At 43.6% G+C, this 22,135-nt stretch overlaps 1 protein-coding gene across 2 annotated transcripts in view; it reads right to left on the bottom strand.

Annotated features, from left to right (window-relative positions):
- The window catches only part of LOC103773527 (janus kinase and microtubule-interacting protein 2), a 31,178-nt gene extending 10,503 nt beyond the window's left edge, over positions 1-20,675 (bottom strand). Inside the window, exons 1-14 of one of the 2 annotated variants that reach the window (XM_008940897.1) lie at positions 20,547-20,675; positions 17,126-17,623; positions 15,005-15,214; positions 14,038-14,136; positions 11,967-12,113; positions 9,963-10,103; positions 8,977-9,033; positions 7,030-7,149; positions 6,463-6,591; positions 5,401-5,484; positions 5,036-5,098; positions 3,476-3,574; positions 835-933; positions 447-500 (exon numbers count right to left, since the gene is read on the bottom strand). In XM_008940897.1, coding sequence (XP_008939145.1) covers positions 447-500; positions 835-933; positions 3,476-3,574; positions 5,036-5,098; positions 5,401-5,484; positions 6,463-6,591; positions 7,030-7,149; positions 8,977-9,033; positions 9,963-10,103; positions 11,967-12,113; positions 14,038-14,136; positions 15,005-15,214; positions 17,126-17,623; positions 20,547-20,675 — 1,929 coding nt within the window. The remainder of the gene's footprint in view (positions 1-446; positions 501-834; positions 934-3,475; positions 3,575-5,035; positions 5,099-5,400; positions 5,485-6,462; positions 6,592-7,029; positions 7,150-8,976; positions 9,034-9,962; positions 10,104-11,966; positions 12,114-14,037; positions 14,137-15,004; positions 15,215-17,125; positions 17,624-20,546) is intronic. The other variant, XM_008940898.1, reaches the window with a different exon arrangement.
- Positions 20,676-22,135: the final 1,460 nt, after the last annotated feature.

Below are 22,135 nucleotides of genomic sequence, written 5' to 3'. Positions count from 1 at the left end.
ATCTCTTTTACACGGATGACTAACGCGGGCAGCAATGCCCACTTGGAAAGTCACAGGGGATTTGAGAATTCTTGCCTACTTATGAAACTGTTTACAGAGGAATCCTAGTCCTGATGAAGATGCAGTTGGCTCAGAATGTCAAACTAATTCACATGCTCTCCTAAATGACTGCAGTGCAGTCAGGCTCATTTCCAAATATCAGTGGCCTTTGGACATTCATCCCAGTCTGCTAAGCCAGATGTTAAAGCTGCTATTCATTACCAGTTTCTCTGACTATCAAAATCTCACAAATCCTTAACTTATGGAAAAAAAAAACCCACTCCTTAAATTAATTGTTCTGATATTATGTAGTTATGCAGATAAAAATCATGATAATTATAGATTTCACTTACTCAACTTTAGAAAATGCAGCTTGGTAAGGGAAAATATCTCCCACTTTAACTTACCCCATTGTCACCTAGGATGTCTAGCTGCTTGATGAGGTCTGGGATGCTGACATCCTGCAAAGAAAGAACATGGTAAAGGCACAGCATACACAGGCACACAGCTGCAATATTTGTCCCTTCTGTGAATCACGCTGAAATCAACCATTTTGTTTTATCCCATGGAGATGCATCACATGCTGATTTCAGTTGCCTTTGAGCCAGCTTTTATGATTATTGTAAAGATCATGAGTCCAATTCAGTTGTGTCAGTCATCATACACACTCACATTAGCCTGAGTTTAAATGCTTAAAGTTTAGTGGAGTTATCAGCAGAGATGGATGTAATGGGGCTGTATGGGCAGCATGCAGCACCCGGGTAGTTGAAGTGCTGCCTTGTAAAACTGACCTACCTTAACTCCTTCCTTCATGCAGTAGATCTGTAGAGCACTCACACCATCTGAGAAGGGGTGAATCTGGAGATTAAATGGTGGGGATCGTCTCTCTCTTTCCTGAAAATAAATTGAAAAGATGAGAACACATTAGAATGGGGAAGATGCACACAGAACTCATTAGATGCCATAACTATTGTTTATGTCATGCTTTGCAAAGCCAAACTCTTAAATTTAAAAGTCAAAGAAACAAACATTTAGACTGAGTCTAAAAAACAGTGTACCAAGTAGGACAGGATCCTCAGCCCAAGTTTATTATTTTACAGGAGGTCATTTATTTGATTAATTATATCAATTTGCAGATTGTCTGTGGAAAGGTTCCCATCTGGCTAAGACTCAAGTGATTTGCTTAATGAAGTGCTGAACAACTATATTGTTGTATATACTCCCTTTAGAAACAGGTATTTGACTTCAGTCTGCCAAGATACTCATATTATACCTGTGCTCATCATATTGTATGTTGCATGTTGCATGTTCTAATATCTATGGAAAGTAGTAAGTTAAAAAAAGTTTATCAATTTAGCTATTTATAACCTTCATCACACAAATCTACAAATATTTGTCCAGTGCCAAAGGACCAAAGACAGAAATTTTAAGATTTTTTTTTGTATCCCTTTCAGGTACTTGGACAATCACAGAATTGAAAAGCAAATTTCACTTTCAAATACATTTTTGGTCTATGAACATGTAATTCACTTGGTCGGTCCAGTTCTTTGTTATCTGGAAGCACAGCTGTCAGGTAAAGCTGTGGAGAAGGGATAAGCCGATGACAAATCTGTCATCCTCTTCATGAAGGCCAGGAAAGTCTCTGTGTTGCCTACAAGCTCTGAGCGGCAAGTATACAAGGCCTTGGACAGCAACTGAGAAGAAAAACTGAGAAATAAGCCAGCTTAGACTGGAGAAAAGTCCAGGTTGAAGTTTTTATCAGCTGGTGCTCATAATAAGAACCTGTAACCAGGGGCAGTCTGGGAGAGGGAGATTGAGGTCTGACACAGTCCTCTGGCCACCTTGCAGAGGCTTCTGAAGTTCCTCCATCAATCTGCAGTGTTGCCAGAGGCACCTTCCTTACCTAACACAGGTCAAGAGGAGAGCTGCTCAACAGGGAACGTCTCCAGTGCCTGCAAGCGCGACAGTGCTCTCAAGCGGGCAGACAAGCTGCTGCTATTCCCTGTGCTAGGGCCAACAGCCTCCAACCACAAATTAGGACAACTCCAGGCCAAGCACTATACACACGTAGACAAAACGTTTCTCATCCCCTCCACAGTGGCAGAAAGCTGAGGTAGAGAGATTAAACCCAAACGTGCCTCAGGAACCAACAGAGCACAGAAGCCATTGAAACCTCTTGTCTAGGGAGGCACCATGGCCTTGTGCTCTGTCCATCCCCAGGAGCTCGCAGCAGCTGCCCCGGGCACAGGGCAGCCCACGGCAGTGCCCCGGGGACCCGTGGGGCCCCCAGCAGGGTGCCCTGTGGGCAGTGCCAGCCCTGGCTCCAGCTCCCTCCGCCGCAGGAGCCAACGGGCGTTCCTGCTCTGCAATAAGGAGTGCTCCAATTGCCCAGTACAGATCGGTTTGGGTAGCCCCTCTCTCCTCTCACAAAGTCCCCACAGAGAAAAGAACTCAAGACTTGCTGAGTCAGAGGGGACCAGGTACAATCCTTTTACCCCTGTAGGTATGGTACTGGAATAAAACAGCCCAGAGCCTGAAACTTGCTCTTACAACTGCTTATGCAATTTCATTGATCACTGTTAAACTACACTTCTAACTAAACTAAACAGTTTCAATCCTTCAAGCACAGGGTTAGGGAGGTGTACTTCTCACAGCAGCACTCTCAATGAAACCTGAACAACTCTCATCACCTTTGCTGAAAGAGGGGAAAAAAAAACAAAGCCAGTATCATTTATAGATCATCAATAAGCTTTTCAGAGGGAGAAATACAGCTTCAAAGACCCTGAAGAGGGAACTGTACCTGCACCTCTGACTTCTTAAAGGAACACTCTAATCTTCAGCTATTAGAGACAAAAGTATGCTCAACATTTCTTTGTCCTCCAAGACCTGCTCAGGTTCATGAAAAAACAAAACCAACCAACCAACCATCCAACCAGCTCCTGGATGCCTACTTTCAGGAGAGATCTTAGCTGTGAACAAGCATGGAGCCCTGAGAAAAGTACATGAGAACAGGGTTTAAACCTTGCTTATTTGGTTAATTTAAAGGTAATTCTTTTCTGTTAGTTTTGTAGACTCCAGGCCAGCAATAAGAACAAAGCATGTTGACAACAGACTCCTCCAAAGTACTAGAAAACTCATATCCACAGGTGTGATAACTAAGAGGCACACTTACATCAATCAGCTAAGCTTCCGTATGCACACTGGGCACCTGGCTCAGAGAGAGGTGACCCAGTCAAGTATAGGGCTTGCTGTTTCCAGGATATTAGAGCTGACATATTTCAGCTCACAATTAAAAATGCCATGCCTGATTTGTCACTCAATAGGGTGACAAATGTCACTACAATGCTTGTGTAAACACTTGATTAAAGTTGATGTCCAGTGCAAATGTCCTAGTTCCATCTGGTACCAGCTCTACTGTAAGTAACTCCCCCTTCACCTCCAGCTCAAGGTTGCGGAACTCCAGCAGCTCGTTCTGGTCTCTGGCATCCTGCAGCTCCTGTTGCAGGCGGCTGTTCTCTGCTTCCAGTTTCTCTATCTAATAGAAATATATACATTCAGGATCTGTGACTGTTACAAGAAACACTGAATATTTAGTGCGTAGTAGCTGAGGTAGCATAGGCTATGCAAAATCCAAACTCTAGAGATGATTCATGAACTGCTGTTCTACCTCACCGAGTCTTTAGTTTACAGGTGAACTACTCATCAATATCAGCATCATAAAATGCTTAGGTGTTCCTAAAATGGGCCCCATCCTAGTGGGAGGAAGTTAACTCTCCAGAGGTGTCAGGTGAGCAGATGAGTCTGCACTAGCTATTTAACACCCTGCTCTCAGTGAAACACTGGGACAGATGGCCTTGGGGGGGAGCAGAGGCTGGACCAGAGGTTCCCAGTGTGCAGTACTTGAAGCGCAGATGGCACGCAGAGAGCGCTGTCCTCGTGGAGGCAGCTACCTGAGCAGCCACCCCACCCCTTGCAAGCACCTCTGGAAACTGCATGACAAGCATCTCCACACAAGCAGCTCTGTCAGTTAGCAAAGAGACTTAAGTACCATCCATTGGCCAACTGTCTACAGCTTGCTTGTTGCAGCCAGCTGCACCTCTAGCTCCTCAGCTGGCTCCCTTCTGCATGTCTCCAGACAGTGCCAGGATACGTCAGGTTTTTATTTCGCAGTCAGGTTGCCTGGGTAAGGCCCAGACAAGGGCAGATAGGGAGCATGGTGACACTGAGGTCAGATGAGCCCCCATGGGTCAGTTTACTGGATGGGGAAGGATAGCACAGGGTTGGAGATTTATTAGGTGTATTTAAGGAAGGGAAGAAACACAGGCTAAGAAACCTCATCTGGAGAGGTGAAAGATGTCAGGAGACCTGGTGCTGGGAGTTATGGCCTTTTGCTGATGGCAGTCATATGTAAGGCCACTGATGCTACTATTGGTGGTATGCAAGCAATGTTGAGGTCCTTTGTATCCTTACGTTCCATGATTACAAATACATACATACAAATACATGTACAAGCACAGAACCAGATGGATATTCCTACATGTACCAAGGAACCGAGCAGTACAAGTTCCACTGGACTTAGGGATGCCTTTAAGCCCTTAAAAATATACAGAACACAGGGACTAGGAGTATGGAAGAGTCCTGGTATTAGAGGGTGGCTGCATTTCTGCTGCTGTTTCACATCCAGAAGCTAAGCTCCAATCATCCTGAGAGTGCAGCAGCAGCAGCCTCTTCAGTGCAATGCTACTGGAACATAAAGGTCTGCACCTCAGAGCAGAGCATCCAGACCCCAGGCTGGGGCTTACCAGCAAAGCTGGTGCATCAGCAGCTGCCAGCAACAACAGCACCCAAGCAGAGCTGGAGAGGGCTTGTGTATCCATGTTATCCTGTCCATATGAATCTATGCTGTTCTATCCTGATACTGTACCTATAAGCATGAGACTACATATTCAAAAAGTGTATTGAGGAGCCAGTACATGCACAGAACTTGGGAACATACCTTGTCTAAAAGCTCTTGGTTCCTCTTAATGAAAAGCTGTTTGTCTTCCACCCAGTGCGAGTCCTGTTGGATGAAGCAGTATTATTACAGAATAATCAAACCCCAGCAAGTTGGGCATGTTTATTGAAAACTGGAGTCACAATATTCAGGCTTTAAAATCCTACAGGAGCAAACTCTCATTTACAGAATAACAACATATTAGACTACCAAGCTGCAGCAAGGCTTCCGAACTCACTAGACCTGCTTCTTTACAGAACAGCAACATTACCTCTCCTGGAAGTCAATACTGAAATTGTGCTAGGTATTTTGTAAGCAGAGCAACTAAGATCCAAAATAGGAAAAGAAAATACAAAAGAAGTGCTTACCTGCCCTTTCTGTGCCAAAGTTTTCTCCAGATCTTCTATTTTGGCTTTATACCTCTGTACTTCAGCTTGGAGCTGCTCCTGAGCCTGTTGAAGTCAGGCACAGCATTAAAACGTAACAAAACCAAGCAGTGTGACTGGTATGAAAAGGAAACCAAACACAGCAGAGTCTGAGTTCATGCTGTTCCTTTTACTGAGTGAGTAATCGTTACAAAGATTCTGGCTCAGCAGTGTCTCCTGCTACCCCTCAGATCAGCATACAGATGACAGAAGGGAACAGGGTGGTAGATCAACCCCCTCTCCCCACCCAAGACTACTATTACCATGGATGGCTTTAGAGCAGCAAAAGTCAAGCCCAGGTATGACAGGCTTTGCTCAGGGGCAGTCCCTGAATTGAAGTACTTAGTAGATAAGAGTGGCAAAAAGGTAGTGGAAAGCAGCAATTGTAACTGCCAGGGGAGGTCTTCAAGAGCTGACTCAACAAAGGTGTGTGTGTGCAGTCTCAGAGCTGATAATGCTGTGTGCAGGAGTTTGGGCTGGAGATCTCCTGAGGTCCCTTCCCAGCCTGAATGATTCTATCATTCTAATAGAGGGACAACACTTTTAGCCTTAGAAGGCTTGTTGTAGCCTGCATTATATTCAAACTTCAATGTAAATTGCATTTCTCTGTTACAAACAACTCAGGTGTTGTTTATTCCTAAAACTGGTGCAGTGTATGCCTTGGTGAAGACCCACAGGCCTCCATTTACCTTTAAAACCTAACCCCATTCATACCTTGGCAATAGATGAGAAAACCCTTGTGATTCTGTGCCAAAGTGCAGAACTGCCTGCTTTGGCCTGCCTGCCTAACTGCAGTTTTCAGGTTCAGGTGGAGAACAGCACCTTGTAAACTGAGGGACTGTGTCCATTCTTAGTTGTCACTCTCCTTAAACGTCCTCAGCAAATGAGTGGACATCTCTCAGTTGTATGGATGTTTTATGTAACTCCATTCTCTAGTATGTCACTTTGAGGGGTGTGTCTGTCCTGATAGCAATTTAATGCTTTTATCCTCAAACAACTACTGACCTTGGCTTCTCTTTCAGCATCTATGATGCCCCCAGTCTGTTCCTGCAGCAGTGCATACGCTCTCTGCAGAGCCTGGTACTCCTTTGTCAGCTGCCGAAACCGCAGTTCCGATTCTTCTGCTGCTAAACCCTGACAGATAAGAGAGGACATGTCTAAGCATCAGATAGCAGAGCACTGCCAAAGCAAAGAACAAAAGTGTGATTTGTTAAGCACAACAGTTGGTTTACGGGTCTTAATTCAAATACCTTTTATGGTGAGATTGCTGTGATACGAAGTAGTAAGAGTCTTTAAATGAAAAGAAACGTCATAAGTTTATTTTCTTGAAGGAGGAGAGAAAAAAAAAGACATCTCAGATTGCAATGAAGTCATAGATGTAGACTCCATGGACTAGATTTTTGAAAGAACTTCTCAACATTTCAGTAACCAAAATCAAGGCCAAAGTTAATGTAGAACTTATCACTCCCTATGCAATAAAAAAGCTGAGAGTTTTTGATTCCTGGCCATTTGTTCTGGAAGTCAAAGTCTCTTGAAAACCTGTCCTTGCCTATGGAAAAAGTCATATCTTACCTCATCCAGATCATCATCTGGGGTTGCTGGTGTTCTGTCTGTTCTATATGAGGCCACAGAGGATGTTTCAGAATCCATGGAATCATCATCGTACCCAAAAACTGTATCCACCACATGTCTCTAAAGAAGGGAAAACATGATTCTGAATCTGCTTGGAAACAGGTAACATGGGTTTTGGGGTGTGGGGTGGAGAAAGTTGGTTCAAAATCATAATTACTTGTTACTTAAAAAAGGCAAGACATAAAAAAAGAGCAATAGGCTACCACTGCAACTACCAGCTCCAAAGAAACCCAAAGGGAACCATACTGAAGATTAGCTCTTGTGCTGGTGGAGAATGAATTTGCTGATTAATTTTCTCTGAGCTGAGGATCTGGCCCAGTCTAAAACTTGGAAAACATAATAGGAGCAGCAACATGTCAAAGGAAAAGCCCTTGCCCTTGCAGGAAGGTAGGAGAAATGTTTGTTAACCCCAAAGCTGTTTAGAAGACATCTCTCGGCATGCTGGCTGGTGTGCAAAGGTAGCACCATAACCAGCTGCAGACGTTTGCAAAACGATCCTTGTCTCACAGACACTGCTGATATTTTTAACACCCCAGTGCTTCTCTCACTGATACTCAGTTGGAGTTAGTGAGTAAAATCTATGCTAATACAAAACTAGCATGAAGGAGCTTTTATCTCACACATCCCTTCCAGCCCTGGGTTAACTGCCCCATGCTGTACGAGATGGCTCACATGGTTTGGGTGTATGTCTGACTCCTCACTATCTTCCAGCCTCAGGGACTGAACTGAATCAAATAAAGCTGCGAGCTGCGTCTGACGACAGATACTTGACCCTGCAAGGCTTGGCTTCAGGGTATAGATTTGAGCATTTAAATATGTGGGTTACGAATAATTCTGCAGACTGATCAACAAGCATTTAAGATGCACTTCTGCTTTGGAACATCTTTCACTTTTGCTGACAGGTTACAACCTTCTAAGCTTGGATTTCGAATCACACAAAAAACATGTACCAAAAATGCCAATAACCTTCTGCATACATAATCTTTTTTTCTTCATTATTTTTCTAAGTGAAGACAAAACCCATATTCTCCCACGTTAAAATCGCCAACTTGGAAATCAAGTTGACCAATGAAAACACTTTTTAGTCCTTGTTTCCCAGTTGTGTCTGCTGTGTATTGCTTCAAAACCCATACAGAAACAATATGACTTCTAGGATGTGCTGGTCTGAAATTCCCTGTGTGTAGGAAAGAGTTGCACTGCTTTCACAGAACATAGCTGAGGAACCAATGGATGCTCTTGGAGCACAAAGAGCAACCAGGCTGTCTCCTACACACTATTTCTGCTTTCTGGAGGTGAGACAGGGTTAGCTGTTGCAAAGTCATTCTTCACGTCTAGCTAACAAAGGAGCTATCTGAACTCACTACTCATCTCTAAAATTGTAAAAGATAACAGCTCTGGACTCGGCCCAATTCAGGGTAATACAAAGGCTAGCCAAAGGCCTGTAGAACTGAGCAGGAGAGAATGACAATTTCTCAGGCAGAATCTTTCACTTGAAAAATAAAGATGCACAAGATTTTGCTTTAGACTGTATGTGCTGTGAAAAATACCTAGCAGAAGATAGATGAGAAGGTCTATGGAAAGGTAAATACATCTCAGTGTAAAAGACCTTGAGACCAATATGAGTAGGAACCAGATAGAAGGAAGATTATTACTATTTCAGAAGCAGGGGGAAAAGCCCATTTTGCTGAAAATAAAATAGCTATGTTCCCTTAACTGAATTTCAAAGTGGACTTGAAAAGCTCTCCCAAAGTAACGAAGGTTTATAAACCTGATCACTAAAGCAGATTGTTATAATCCACAAAGCTCTCTTTAATCAGATTGCTGAAGTTTGTTCTCCTACAGAGACTACTAGTATTTTTATAAACTGAAAACATTTTTTCCTCTTACCTTAATTGGCTTTGAGCTCCTTTTATGCTTTCTGCGACGAATTAGTTTCTCTCTGTCCTGAAAAATAAGATTAAAAAGTTACTCCCTCTTCTCGCTTGCAACTGTAGGCGGCCAAACCTACAAAGGAAATATATCATTTGGCTTCCACCAACTCTCTGTTCACACACTCAAACAGGAACCTGATTCCAGGTGGAAGGTAGGGTTCATATCCAAATCTGTATGTCAGCTGAAAACCACTTGAAGAAGGGAAGATGGAATAGCTGAAAAAAAACCACCCTCTGATGTGCAGTTTCCTTGACAGGGTGTCAAAGAGCAGGTACTGAGACTTCCTGCCAAAGTCACTGGGAGGCCTGTTGCAGAGGACTGGTTTGGGCTTTGTACGAGAGGCTGTCTGCCTTCCCTACAGGGGAAATGCTGCCTCTGGCTCAAAGTCATTAAATGATGGGAGTGTAGAGCTCACCACTCCAAGCAATGATGTCTTAGAAGAGGCAACAGCCTGGTTTGGAGTCTCTTTCTCCTTCCCCTCAATATCTTAATGCAAAGTCAGGCGAAGAGACTGTCAGTATTAAATGACAGAAGAACCAGTGAGCAGTGCACGCTTTTCCAGCACATGATATGGCATTGTGTGCCTGTCTCTGTTAGGGAAACTTTTTAATGGTAGCTTAGTTATTTTATTATATTAAAACAGCTCGGCCCAGCTCTGGCTTGTGAAAACACAGGTATCTTCCCAAGCTCCACAGTTCTCAGTCTGGGTTCGTTTCTAAGAGTTGATTCACAGACAAGAGTTATAATTTTGTGTTGTAGGGGCTGATGCCCCACTAGAAATTCAGTCAAACTGCACCCATGCACACCTATGTCTAAAGACTTGCAGGTGTTTAAAGTAAAGTAAGACAGGAACCTTTAGACCTCTAATTATAAGGCAACATACTACCAGTGGTGAACTGTACACAGGAATGTTTCCTAGTGCCCTGGTGCTTTGGACATACCCTTGTTAACTCATCAATTATGTTCTGTTGCTCTATGACCTGAAGCTTTAAGAATTCAGTTTCTTGTTCCTCATTAGCCTGATCCAGGTCATTGAGAGATCTTAATTTCTTCAGAGGAGGATGTGATGTAATTTTTTCTCTCTGTGGTAAGAAGAAGAAACAGATGAAATAATATCAAGCAATTAAAAGACAAAAAGACTACCTTTCAGTTAAAAATTAAGACATTATCTTTCATTTAAGCTGTATATGCTTCAGTTACAATATTTTTATAACTTTATTAACACACATCAGCACTTCTTAACAAGAAAGCAACACAGCAAGGCAAAGTTCATCAACCAAAACATCAAAGCTTTATCTATTTACTTACTGTGTAGCAATATAGCCTCTACAGCAGCCCTTAAAGGTCACATATGATAACTCTTCCTTTGCCATCCATCAAGATGCCCCAACATGAGGCAAATATAGCTGCACCCTCTATCTGTCCAGGGGATATGCAAATAGCACCTACTCCCATGGCCCCATGTCCTTACTGATACCCACCACATGACCATATTCAGTGAAGAAATGGACATGCTTTAGTCATGTGAAAGTCGAAAGGAGGAAAGGCAAAAAACATGGTATCAGAACTATTTTATTCAGAAGTCCACACCCTGCCTGCTCCTGAGCATATCTGGGAGAAGAGATGGCTGCAGCCCACGAAAATTACCCTAGCCACCCACAGATTCCTAACATCTGTAATTTGGACATCTATAGTGTACAGAACAGATGACAGGGAGCTAAATTAGAATGTATGTGCTGTGTGCACATATATACATCAGTGCTGCTGCCCACCAATGTCTAATGCATGCAGACTCCCAAGTCTCTTCCCTTTGCTGTGGGAGAGCCCAGAGGGCTGTCATCTGTACCACCACAGCTGAGGAAGAAGAACTCTGACCTGTGACACCTACAATAAGTTTATCTGTCATCTGGGCATGGGTGAATTGCACTCTTAAAGTGGATTAACCTTGGAACTCTCAAACCTTGTTTCTGTAAGACAAGAAAGTTAATCTGATCGTTTCACCCTAATCAGCAGTTTTTTCCACTGCAGGACAGCCAGCCTGCTCCAGATGAGGACAGCAGCTCTACAAGCCAGAGACACGACGCACAAACGCCCTTACCAGGGGCAGCCTTCTCATCCTGTGGCAACCCAGTGCTTAGAATCATAGAATCCTTTAGGTTGGAAGAGACCTTTAAGATCATCAGGTCCAACCATTAAGCCAATACTACTAAGTCCTCTGCTAAAACAGAATCAGAATCACTAAAACAGAATTAGAATCATCAGAACCTCCACCTCCTGTTTTTCTTAATGCCAAAACAACATCAGTGCATGTGTAAAGAGTGGATCCTGACTGATACTCAGGGAAATTCCATTTGAAGGATATACAGACATAACTGTTTTGACCCCTCTTCTTACAGTCCTGATACATGAAATTTATAACTCCAGCCAAATTTATAACACCATCATTCTCCTGTTCCCATGTCCATCTACCACACATGTTTTATGGAAAGGCTGCATGTCCTCAGTGGCAGACCAGACCTTTCCTTTGCCACCAGTAGTTCTACCAAGAACATGTCCATTCAAATACGGACCGAACAGTGACGAACGCTGCCTGGAAACACCGCTCTCAACAGCTTCCTTTTTCAGTTCCAGATGCAAAAAAGCACAGCAGGATATAACTCGTTTGGAAAAAAAAAACCAAACCTGAAACTCAATATTCTAATTTCTGGAATAGTATAGAAGACTATGATTTGCATTCACTTCAATATATTGCACGGGTATGCATCACACGTTACATTATGTAAGTCTGTGACACAGACCCAAGCATGGCTGTACCCTGTCAATAGCATTACACAAAATATGCATCATATTTTCTCTCTGTATGTACACACATACGCTATGCAGACGTGGCCACCATAACAGACGCAGGTCATACAGTAATTCACAATTTGCTCTTCAGTACCAACCATTTCTATATTTTCTTTAGTGATCGCTTTGAGTTTATCTTCCATGCGCTGCAAAGACTGCATAAGTTCATCATTTCTCTTCGTGAGGCACTTGTTCTTTTCCAGAAGAGGTTTACATTGTTTCTCAGCTTCTCGGACACGCTTCAACTGGATTGATAATAGCAATTAATAATTGTAAATTATCCAAATAAAAGATATTTTTCCTCCCTCCTTTGTTATTTTTGTTACTTCCCTGTTGTACTACCATCCCAGTAAAATGCCAAAGTGATCTAACGCAAGTGATGCTTACAGCTTCCATAAATTTATCTATAAATCTCAAAGCATAATTCTGCATGTTTGTTTCTGAAGAATGGCTTTATCCATGGGAAGACTCACATACAGCTGAAGGAACCCTCTACAGACTCAGACAACCGCAAAGCTGCTACTGAAGTCCGAAACGACCTGTGCTTTATCTGCAGGAAACCCACTGACCTTCTCAATGAAAGACAGATTTGCACAGGTACCTCCTCAGTCTGGATCACAGCAACAACAGCATAGTTATAAGTCTGGTTTTTAATGCCACACTGTGAAATACTTGTGCATATGCACAATGAAATTTGTTTTAATAAAACAAATCTCGTAACATTTAAACATCAAATCCCATAAGGCAGGAAGGTATCCTAGGGCATGCCTGGAAGTTCCAGTACTGGTATAACTAGAATTTTCACCAAGATCTCTTCCCTCTGAAAAATTAGTTCCATCCAGTAATACTGAGTGTTTTAGAGATATAATTTCTTTTACAAAGGGAGGACAAGGAAGATGGCATGTGGCTGTGAAAAGACATCTTCTCTGTGTCCTGACAATCTACCTAACAAAGGCACTGTCCTAGTTCTGTATTACTGTTTGTCACTGGGAGATTCCCATCCCTTGCAGTTCTGCTGAGGAAGGAATCACAAGAATATTCTGTAGCTATTAAGAACAGTTAACCACATTTACTTACATCATCACATCATCTTATTAGGCTATTTAAACTAATACAGTGATTTTGTTTGAAGCAGGTAACTGAACAGAGAAAGGGGGGGAGCAGCTAGGAAGTTGTTACATCTTTGATCAGCACAGTTGTGGGCAAAGCAATCATTTGTTCTGCCCTAAAAATTATTTGTTGCTAGTCCAAATGTACCTTACAATGTGTGGTACTTCCAGCAGTACTCCTGGTCACATTTAACAAAATGTGTTCATGGTAGTTACACAGTGCAAGATACAGCTTAGAAGTCTTTCAAAATAGATTTTTTTCCCTGTGAAAAAATAGGCTGAATATTTAATGACATGCAACAGCTAGTCAAACTGTCTCTGAATCTGACTCCAAACTACTCAGTATCACAGAGATTTGCGGGCTGAGAGCTTTTCAAAACAGAAGAGAAACACATGAACATATTTGCAATTTGCAATCTTGATAAGACATTATTTTGCAAATATTACATTAAGAACATTGAGGAGATCCAAACCTGAACTGATATGAAGGTGTGCATTAGGACTCCTAGCCCACGAATTAAAAAAAATAAAAATAAAAAAAATCAGTTGTTGAATTTCACCACCCTCATCCTTAATCACAGAAGTGGAAATATGGAGAGGTTAAAAAGCCAGGATGACGACTTCAACACGCAAGTATCTCTATCTAGGAGTCAATCAGATAAAGGGATCAATTCTCCATTGACTAGGTTAGGAATAGTTAAGTGGTGGATCTAGGGAGAATGGACAAACACTGGACTACAGACATTATTTCATTTACAATATAAGTCCCATCGTACACTGCTGTATTCTCAAAAGGTCAAGGAGGAAACATAAGCATCCATATAGAAACCTACAACCCTCTCTGCCTCAAATCCCATTGGGATTTTGTTGTACTCGTATAACTTCAGTGAAATCACTGGTTAATTCTAGGATTAAAAAAAATATCCCCCTCAGCCTCCTGAGCGACCAGCCGGATGGCAGTAACAGGCACAGTCTCCAGTGGCTGCCACCCCGGGCTCCTCCCCTCTGCCCTCCCTGTGGCTCCCAGCCTCCCCTGGCTGCCAGCACCCAGCTCACCCACCAGCTCGTTCCGCTCGTCGACCAGCAGCGTGTTCCTGTCCTCCAGCTTGCGGATGGTGGCGTTCAGCTCCGCCATCCTCTTCTGGTTCCTGCGCAGGTCCTGCCCGGGGGCAACAGCACAAGGCAGTCACCAACCCCCTCCAAAGCACACGCTTGGGAAAAGAGTCCTCAAAACCCACACCGTGGTCAGCTCAACCTCTCACCAACAAACTGTATTTATGGATTTTTACGGTACCGATCATGCTTGTGAAAATAGATATTGTTGAAAGGAAGTATTTGGTTTGGGGGATACTTTAACAGAAAACTTTCAGCCGTTTAAAAAAATAAAGAGAAAACAACCATTTTTATGGTAGTGAAGAAAAAAGAAAAAGCAAGAAGGTTCTAATTTTTATTGCCTTTTCATACGTATTGCTTCTTTATGCTGAGCCTGAAAGTCAGGTGAAAAAGTAAGGACGTCCCTTCCAGTATCCATTGCATTTACCTTCTTATTCCTCATTTGTGTATGTATAAATACATGTATATACACACATATGTTGTGTAAATGGCACGTATTTAGTCACACAACCAGTGAGCTGCATGCTTTGTTAATGACAGCAAGAGCGGGGTACATGCAATATAAGATGGAAAAAGAGGATGACCTCCTAAGAGTCTCCTGGATTCCCCCCCAGCCTTCTCTCTGCCCAACTCTGTCTGGTTTTGAGGATGCATGCTGTCCAGGTAGTTATGTTCATGGCATGATTCTTTCAAGGGGGCACTATTTATTCAAGATGTTTTACATCTGTAAATAGAGCAACTGAGGAAATCACTTTACAAAGCTTTGTCCCACTAGCACTCTCCCTGAGGAATCTACGGGCATAATTTCTCTACAGTGAATAAGAGTGGGAATGTTTTCCCAGGGCCTGAGAAAACATTTAAGCAAGAGAAACAGCCATGTTTCTGTTTTGTAGGGGCCAGTAAAACCTGCATACAGGGCTGCTGCAGTGCTCGGAACCATCTCCAGCCCTTCCTGGGATCTCTCTCTTGGGACTGCTCATATTACACTCTGCCTCCTTCACCAAGAAGAGCTGCTCATCCAAAGCTTCCTTCTGCAGCTGCAGCTTCTGCACATAGCCTGTCTGTGTCTCCAGTTCCTTCTCCAAGGAAAATATGATCCTGTCTTTAGCCTTGATCTCGTCCATCTGCATGAGAGAAACACCAGAACAGTGTTATTACTGTGTAAAGTCAACAGCATTTCAGCCTTCTCCAACCCAGCAGTGCAAGTTTTACTTCACAGCAGCATTCACCACTTGAATCTGCTCGATCATGCTGCACCAGGCTCGCAGTGCACTTGGAGGCTTCAGCCACAACCATATGATGACACAGTGGCAGACTGACCATTGTTACACAGAGCGAAGCCCAGGAACTGAACATGAGGTGAGGTGTTAACAGGTAATTGGATGAAGAGTTCAGGCTTTCACATTGCATTTTGGCCAGTTATCTATACAAGTTACAAAATATGTATAACCCCTGACAAAACCCAAAAAGCTTAGACCAGCTCCTGCTCGTGTAAATGGAGCTACAGCAGCCAAAGCAACAGAGGCTATGATCTGGTTCTCACACACAAGGTTGGTGCAGACACAGTATTTCTTAAAGTTTATTCCCATGTTAATAATAATCCTGCTGAGTGCACACTCAAGGCTATTCATTTGTTACTTCATTTCTGCCCAACATCCCAGGACTATCCAAGACAAAAATAAGTGCATCATTTTACTCCAGAGCAGCTCTAAGAATGATAGCTGAAAGGAAAAATTTTAGATTAAAACTTAGAATAACATCAGCCCATACACACCTTGCAACCACTGGTGAATCAGGATTTGCAAATTACTCTGGCAAAACAAAAGTACTATTATCTGGGAATTATATGAACCATTCCCTGAAAACAAAAATGATATCTGTGACAAATTTTTCCTGAAACTTCTGGAGATATTTTCTAGTCAGACTTGACAAAACCCTCCCCCAAATATTTTTCAAATGAGCAGATCCAGATTCTGATCTCCATTAACTAGATATCACTCTGATATAACTTCCTCCACTCTGACAGCAATACAAGGGATTTGGAAACCCCTTGTGTAAGTCAGATAAAAATAATTCTGGACTTCTTCAAGGTTCTTAAGCGAGTAAATAGCCTCCTAAAAGCCTTTAATCAGTTGCTAAAGGTACAATCATACAATATATATACATGGAACCCAAGTTGATCTTAATGTTCCTAAGTGGCTCAGTTTTATCTGGAATTTCACTATAGTTTCTTTTTATATTAAAACTGTGAAAATACATCTTCAGTTTCAGAAAAGAGAAAGAGAATAGTTTGTCCTCATGGCTACACAGAACCGCAAATGGGGATTAAAGTAACAAGAATGGTCAAAATTCAGAAGGCAAATATGAAGAATCCACCACTACTAGTCTGTACTGTATTACTGGGCACTTTGGCTACACAAGAATATACCCCCAGTACACTGACTTTGAACTGTAGAAAAAAATACTTAAAAAAAAAAAAAAACCAAACTGTGACAGTTTAAATTATCATTTCTTTTACTTAATTGTCAAATCTTGAATTCCAGCATTCAAGCCAAACTTTCCACTGCTGCAAGCAGGTCCAGCTCCCCTGATGACAGGGAAACATGGCAATTTGCAGCACTGCTGGTTCAGGCCTCATTTAGTTCATTTTCCCCAGTAACTACTGAAGGCTATGCCAAGACCAAACCAAAAGGTACCTCCCCTGCTGCCATGGTTCAATGTGTTTAGGATACTACCACAAGGGCTAGAGAAACTACCACCCTGCCGGCGCAGCTCCACACCCCCTTTTCCTGACGCTGTGCATTAGTGCCCCCGCCAGCCAGGCCCTCGCAGGCGAGGCCGGCCGCTCCCGCGGGGTGTGAGCTGCCACCCCTCACCATCACCTAGAGACTGCTGGGGAACGACAGGGAGAAGCTTGTAACAGTTCTGCAAACTGAGGTGCACTGCAGAGTTCTGCTATTCACAGAAAGCCAAGAGGCACAAGTGGCAAACTCGCTACAGCACGAAAGAACACACGAACTGTTTCGGTTACTGACCAGGCGGCGAATATCCCTTTCACTCTCCCATTTGATCTTGGAAATGGCTTCCTGGTGGGACTGATGTTCACTCCGAAGATCCCCTGCCTTGATCTTATCGGCCTGGATCATGTTGTTAAGGGCCTCATCTACCTGCTTTTTGGCAGACTTCAGTTCAGTGATTTCCTGCAGAAGCTTAAGGCGCTCGCAGTCGAACTGTTTTCTGGCCTCCTCTCGAGCCTCGATGGTCAGGGCTGTCCGTACTTTGTCGCTGCTCCCGTCCCGCAGCGCACAGAGCGCTGACTTGAGGCGCTGGATTTCACTGTCTCGGACTTTCACCATCCGTGTCATCTCCTGCTCGTGCTGCTTGATAAGGTTCTCCCTCACGGCCTGCAGCTCCTTCATTTTCTCCTCATGGAGTTTGGCTTTGAGCTCCGTGATCTGCACGGTCTGCTTGCGCTGCTCCACCTCACGGATACGCTTAGTTTCTTGAGTCTTCTCTCTTTCAAGTTTAGCAACCTACATTGAGACAAAATGAAAGTCATCTGCTACCAACATGTTACCAAAACAAGTCCACCCAGACACTCAGCCCTATCAAATCGAGCAATACCCTTGCTGCAGACCCTAGATGATCCTTCATCCTCCTACAACAAAATACAGGCCACCTCCTGGGGTCTTCACATCGATTTTATACTGTCTTCACTCTCCAGAAAATCATAGCAAATGACCTGCTAAGCCAGCCGGACACCCACAAGTCTCTGGGGCCGGATGAAATCCTCCCGAGAGCGCCCAGGGAGCTGGCAGAGGAACCTGCCAAGCCTCTCTCCATCATTTACCAGCAGTCCTGGTTAACGGGGGAGGTCCCAGATGACTGGACACTTGCCAATGTGACATCCATCTGCAAGAAGGGCAGGAAGGAGGAGCCAGGGAACTCCAGGCCTGTCAGCCTGACCTCAGTGCCAGGGAAGGTTCTGGAACGGTTCGTTTTGGGGGTGATCACACAGCAAGTGCAGGACAACTGGGTGATCAGGTCCAGCCAACATGGGTTCATGAACAGCAAGCCCTGTTTAACCAACCTGGTCTCCTTCTATGATCAGGTGACCCATCTAATGGATGAGGGAAAAGTGGTGGATGTTGTCTGCCTGGATTTCAGGAAGGCCTTTGATACCATTTCACAGCATTCTGCTGGAGAAGCTGTTGGCTCATGGTGTAGACAGGTGGGCTCTTGGCTGGGTTAAAACCTGGCTGGATGGCTGAGCCCAGAGTTGTGGTGAGTGGAGTTAAATCTGGTTGGCAACCAGTCATGAGCAGTGTCCCTCAGGGCTCAGTTTTGGGACCAGTGTTGTTTAATACCTTTATCAATGACCTGGATAAGCGGATCGAATGCACCCTCAATTAGAAGATGAAACGAAATTAAGGGGGAGTGTCAATCTGCTGGAGGGTAGGAAGGCTCTGCAGAGGGATCTGGGCAGGCTGGAGCAAGGGGCTGAGGTCAACTGTATGAGGTTTAACAAGGCCAAGTGCTGGGTCCTGCACTTGGCTCACAACAACCCCAGGCAACGCTCCAGGCTCGAGGAGGAGTGGCTGGAAAGCTGCCTGGTGAAAAAGGACCTGGGGGTATTGGTTGACAACCAACTAAACATGACCCAGCAGTGTGTCCAGGTGGCCAAGAAGGTCAATGACATCCTGGCCTTGATCAGAAACAGTGTGACCAGCAGGAGCAGGGAGGTGATCATGCCCCTGGACTCAGCACTCGTGAGACTGCACCTTGAGTTCTGTGTCCAGTTTTGGGCACCACAGGAAAAGAAGGACATGGAGGTGCTGGAGCAGGCCCAGAGAAGGGCAACGAGGCTGGTGAGAGGGCTGGAAAACATCCCTTGTGGAGACCAGCTGAGGGAACTGGGGTTGTTTAGTCTAGAGAAGAGAAGACCTTACTGCTCTCTACAACCTAAAAGGAGGTTGTAGTGAGGCTGGTGTTGGTCTCTTCTCCAAGATGGCTAATGATAGAATGAGAGGAAATGGCATCAAGTTGTGCCAGGAGAGGTTTTGACTGGATATTAGGAAGAATTTCTTCCCTGAGAGAGTGGTTTGGCACTGGAAGGGGCTGCCCAGGGAGGTGGTGGAGTCACCATCCCTGGAGGTGTTCAGAAAACGAGTAGATGGAGCACTTGATGCTATGGTCGAGTGGATAGGGAAAGGTTGGATGAGGGTTGGACTTGATGATCCTAGCAGTCTTTTCCAATCATAGTGATACTATAAGTTTTTACTGGAGTCAAGACCACCCTGTCTTCTCCAGCTGTCTTGCCTCATGCAGTGACACTACACGTACTTTCAATATTTCCTTAGGAAATTTTTAACTCATTGGTCAATGTCAGTTAAATTCACTAGAAAATTAATCATTCTCAGAAATAGTAAAGTTCTGACGACTCTCACGACCAGTCAATGAGACAAGAGAGAAGTGCTTGCCTCTGGGTGATCCCAGCTAAGGTCAGGTGCAAGTCTGAAAGTCCAGGAAATGTGTCATCTTTTACAGATGTTCTTATCCATCCATACACAGAGCTTTAACGGGCATTTGTAGTCACTTCTCAGACACGTTTCTGCAGAAAAAGCATGCTTCACTGGTTCACACCTGTGGCACAGCTAGCTTTACTTAAAATACGTGCTTTGCTACTCTTCATTAACATGTTTTTAAAGTTCTTTGCCCATAGCTCTGGAATCAAAGTTACAGACCAACCCACTAGTCCTCAGTATACTTACACTAACATATCTCTAGGTGCAACTTCATACTCCTGAGCCATTCCATAACAGAAACCTGTGTGAGTCACAGACTGATGGGGGTTGGAAGGGAGCTCTGGAGATCATCTCATGCAAAACCCCTGCTAAAGCAGGGTCACACAGAGAAGGCTGCACAGGATCATGTCCAGGCAGGTCTTGAATCTCTCCAGAGAAAGTCCATAACCTCACTGAGCAGCCTAGTCCAAGGCTTGGTCATCCTCAAAGGAAAGAAGTTCAGCTCCACTGCAGATGGATTTAGGGTTGACATGGATTGTCATGCTATACATTTAAGCAATAATTACTTCGATCAACTTTGAAATAAGGGTATGTCCTGCTGAAATATCAGCCATTCTAAAAACAGCAACACTACAGTTCCTAAACACTGAGCGGATAGGATGAAACCCACTCACTGGCCAAGACAGAGCAATATGTCTTCTGTAATATCTGAGGGCCAGAGACTTCTTAAACTTGTACCTCAGTAAAAAGGAGTCTTTTCCATGGAAGCAACAGGACATCCACAGTAAGAAAATGTTGTATATGGGGAAAGAATCAGACCACTGTTCTAGGAAAGAGTCGTACTGCATCTGTTGATTTCTCCAATAGTGTTTTTTCCATGTGTTTCTCTCCTTCAGGGCAGACACTTACTTAAAACCATACCCTCACTCACCTTGGATTTCTCCTGATGCAGCTCAATTTGAATGTCTGTTAGCTTGGTCCTGAGTTCCTCATTGGCAGCCTGTAAGGCAACAAGCAGTGCCTCAGGCTTTTCGCCCTTGCTACGTCCTTTTTTTGACATGGTTTCTTATCAGCGAGAGTCCACGTGTTTAATTATTTCACATACAGACTGCCATCTTTTTCTGCTCCTTTCAGTGCCAGTTAGTTCAGCACCTACAGCGTGACATTCCTTAAGGTCCTGGACACAGCTGCTTTGGAAGTCCTGTATGAAATAAGACATACTATTATTTGTCAGTGGACACTGCAGCATGACAGCTCACATGGTTACAAAACACAAGAGAAGAACACTTCTCCAAACACTGCAATCTTTGTATGAAAACCTGCAAGGGAGATCCCAGCACAATCAGGCTTCTGTATGCAAGTCTAGCAAGCTAGAGGAGATTCCATACATGCCCTTTTCCTGTTCTCAGAACGCAGCACCATGCCATGAAAAGAGGACGCTGTTCACCATACAGATTAGTGCTCTTGAGAGTACAGGACTAGAAGATACAGGTCATTTAGTCCAAGCCTTGCAGTCTGAGGTAACCACAAAGTAGGCACTTTAGTCTCAGGGATCTGCAAACAGTATCTCCCTCCTACCCTTCACAATCTTTGATCCCCCCAAGATCCTGTGCCAAACTCAAAGCCCTTCCACAACGCACCTACATTCTGCCATGGGAAGAAATGGGAAGTGCTGAAGTCCTCACCAGCATCCTGGGTCCCTGTAGGAGCAGAGAGATAACAACATGCAAAAGCTTGTATCAGAGCAGAAAGCATCCCCTTTGCCATGTACAAGAGAATGAAAAAAACTCTATCAATGGTTTCCACTAGCTGAGTATTTTGAGGAGAATTCTGTCCTATGTCGAACTGATGCAGTGAGCTTAAACTCAAGCACATCCACAAGACACGAAGATCAGGAAGCCAAGGTTTTATTTTTCCATATCACAAAGAACACAAGTATCCCTGTGTCCTGTATAAATATTTTCTTGTTGCATTTGGATTGGTTTTTTTGGGGGGGTGAGGGAGGGGATGGGGTATGGGTGATGTGTTAGCATTTGTCTTGGTTATTGGCACTGACCAACAGCCTCAGATAAATTGGTATTCTGTCTACTCACAAAATGTGGATTTAATGAGCTTCCTAAAAATTTACAAACTTGGTCTATTGATTTGAATAAATATCCCACTATTTTATGTAGAGCAACTCAAAATAGGTAGAGTAAGGTTGGCCAAAAAATTGTACCCCTGAAATGGCTTTTTCACTGGAACTTCCGTTTAGTATGAGTAAATTAATATTTTAGGAAAGAATTATCTTCTTTCTGTGGAATTCTTTTTCAATGAAAGAGCACTACAATACTCAGATGCCTGAAATTTAATCTTTTCACCTGTCCAGCTGGCCTACCATTATTTCAGAAAAAAAGGCCCAGTGAGTTTGTCAGTTCTCCATCATACTGCTTTCAATGCAAAAAGCTTGAATTTTATGCCAAAGCTTTTCTAAATATCTCCTTTACCGATGCTTGCTCAGAGACCCTATCAGTGAGGGAA

Source organism: Merops nubicus, unplaced genomic scaffold, assembly GCF_000691845.1.
Source record: "Merops nubicus isolate BGI_N331 unplaced genomic scaffold, ASM69184v1 scaffold14435, whole genome shotgun sequence".
Lineage (NCBI taxonomy): Eukaryota > Metazoa > Chordata > Aves > Coraciiformes > Meropidae > Merops > Merops nubicus.
Note: the sequence above shows the minus strand (reverse complement) of the source record. Positions and strands in the feature narration are given on the sequence as shown.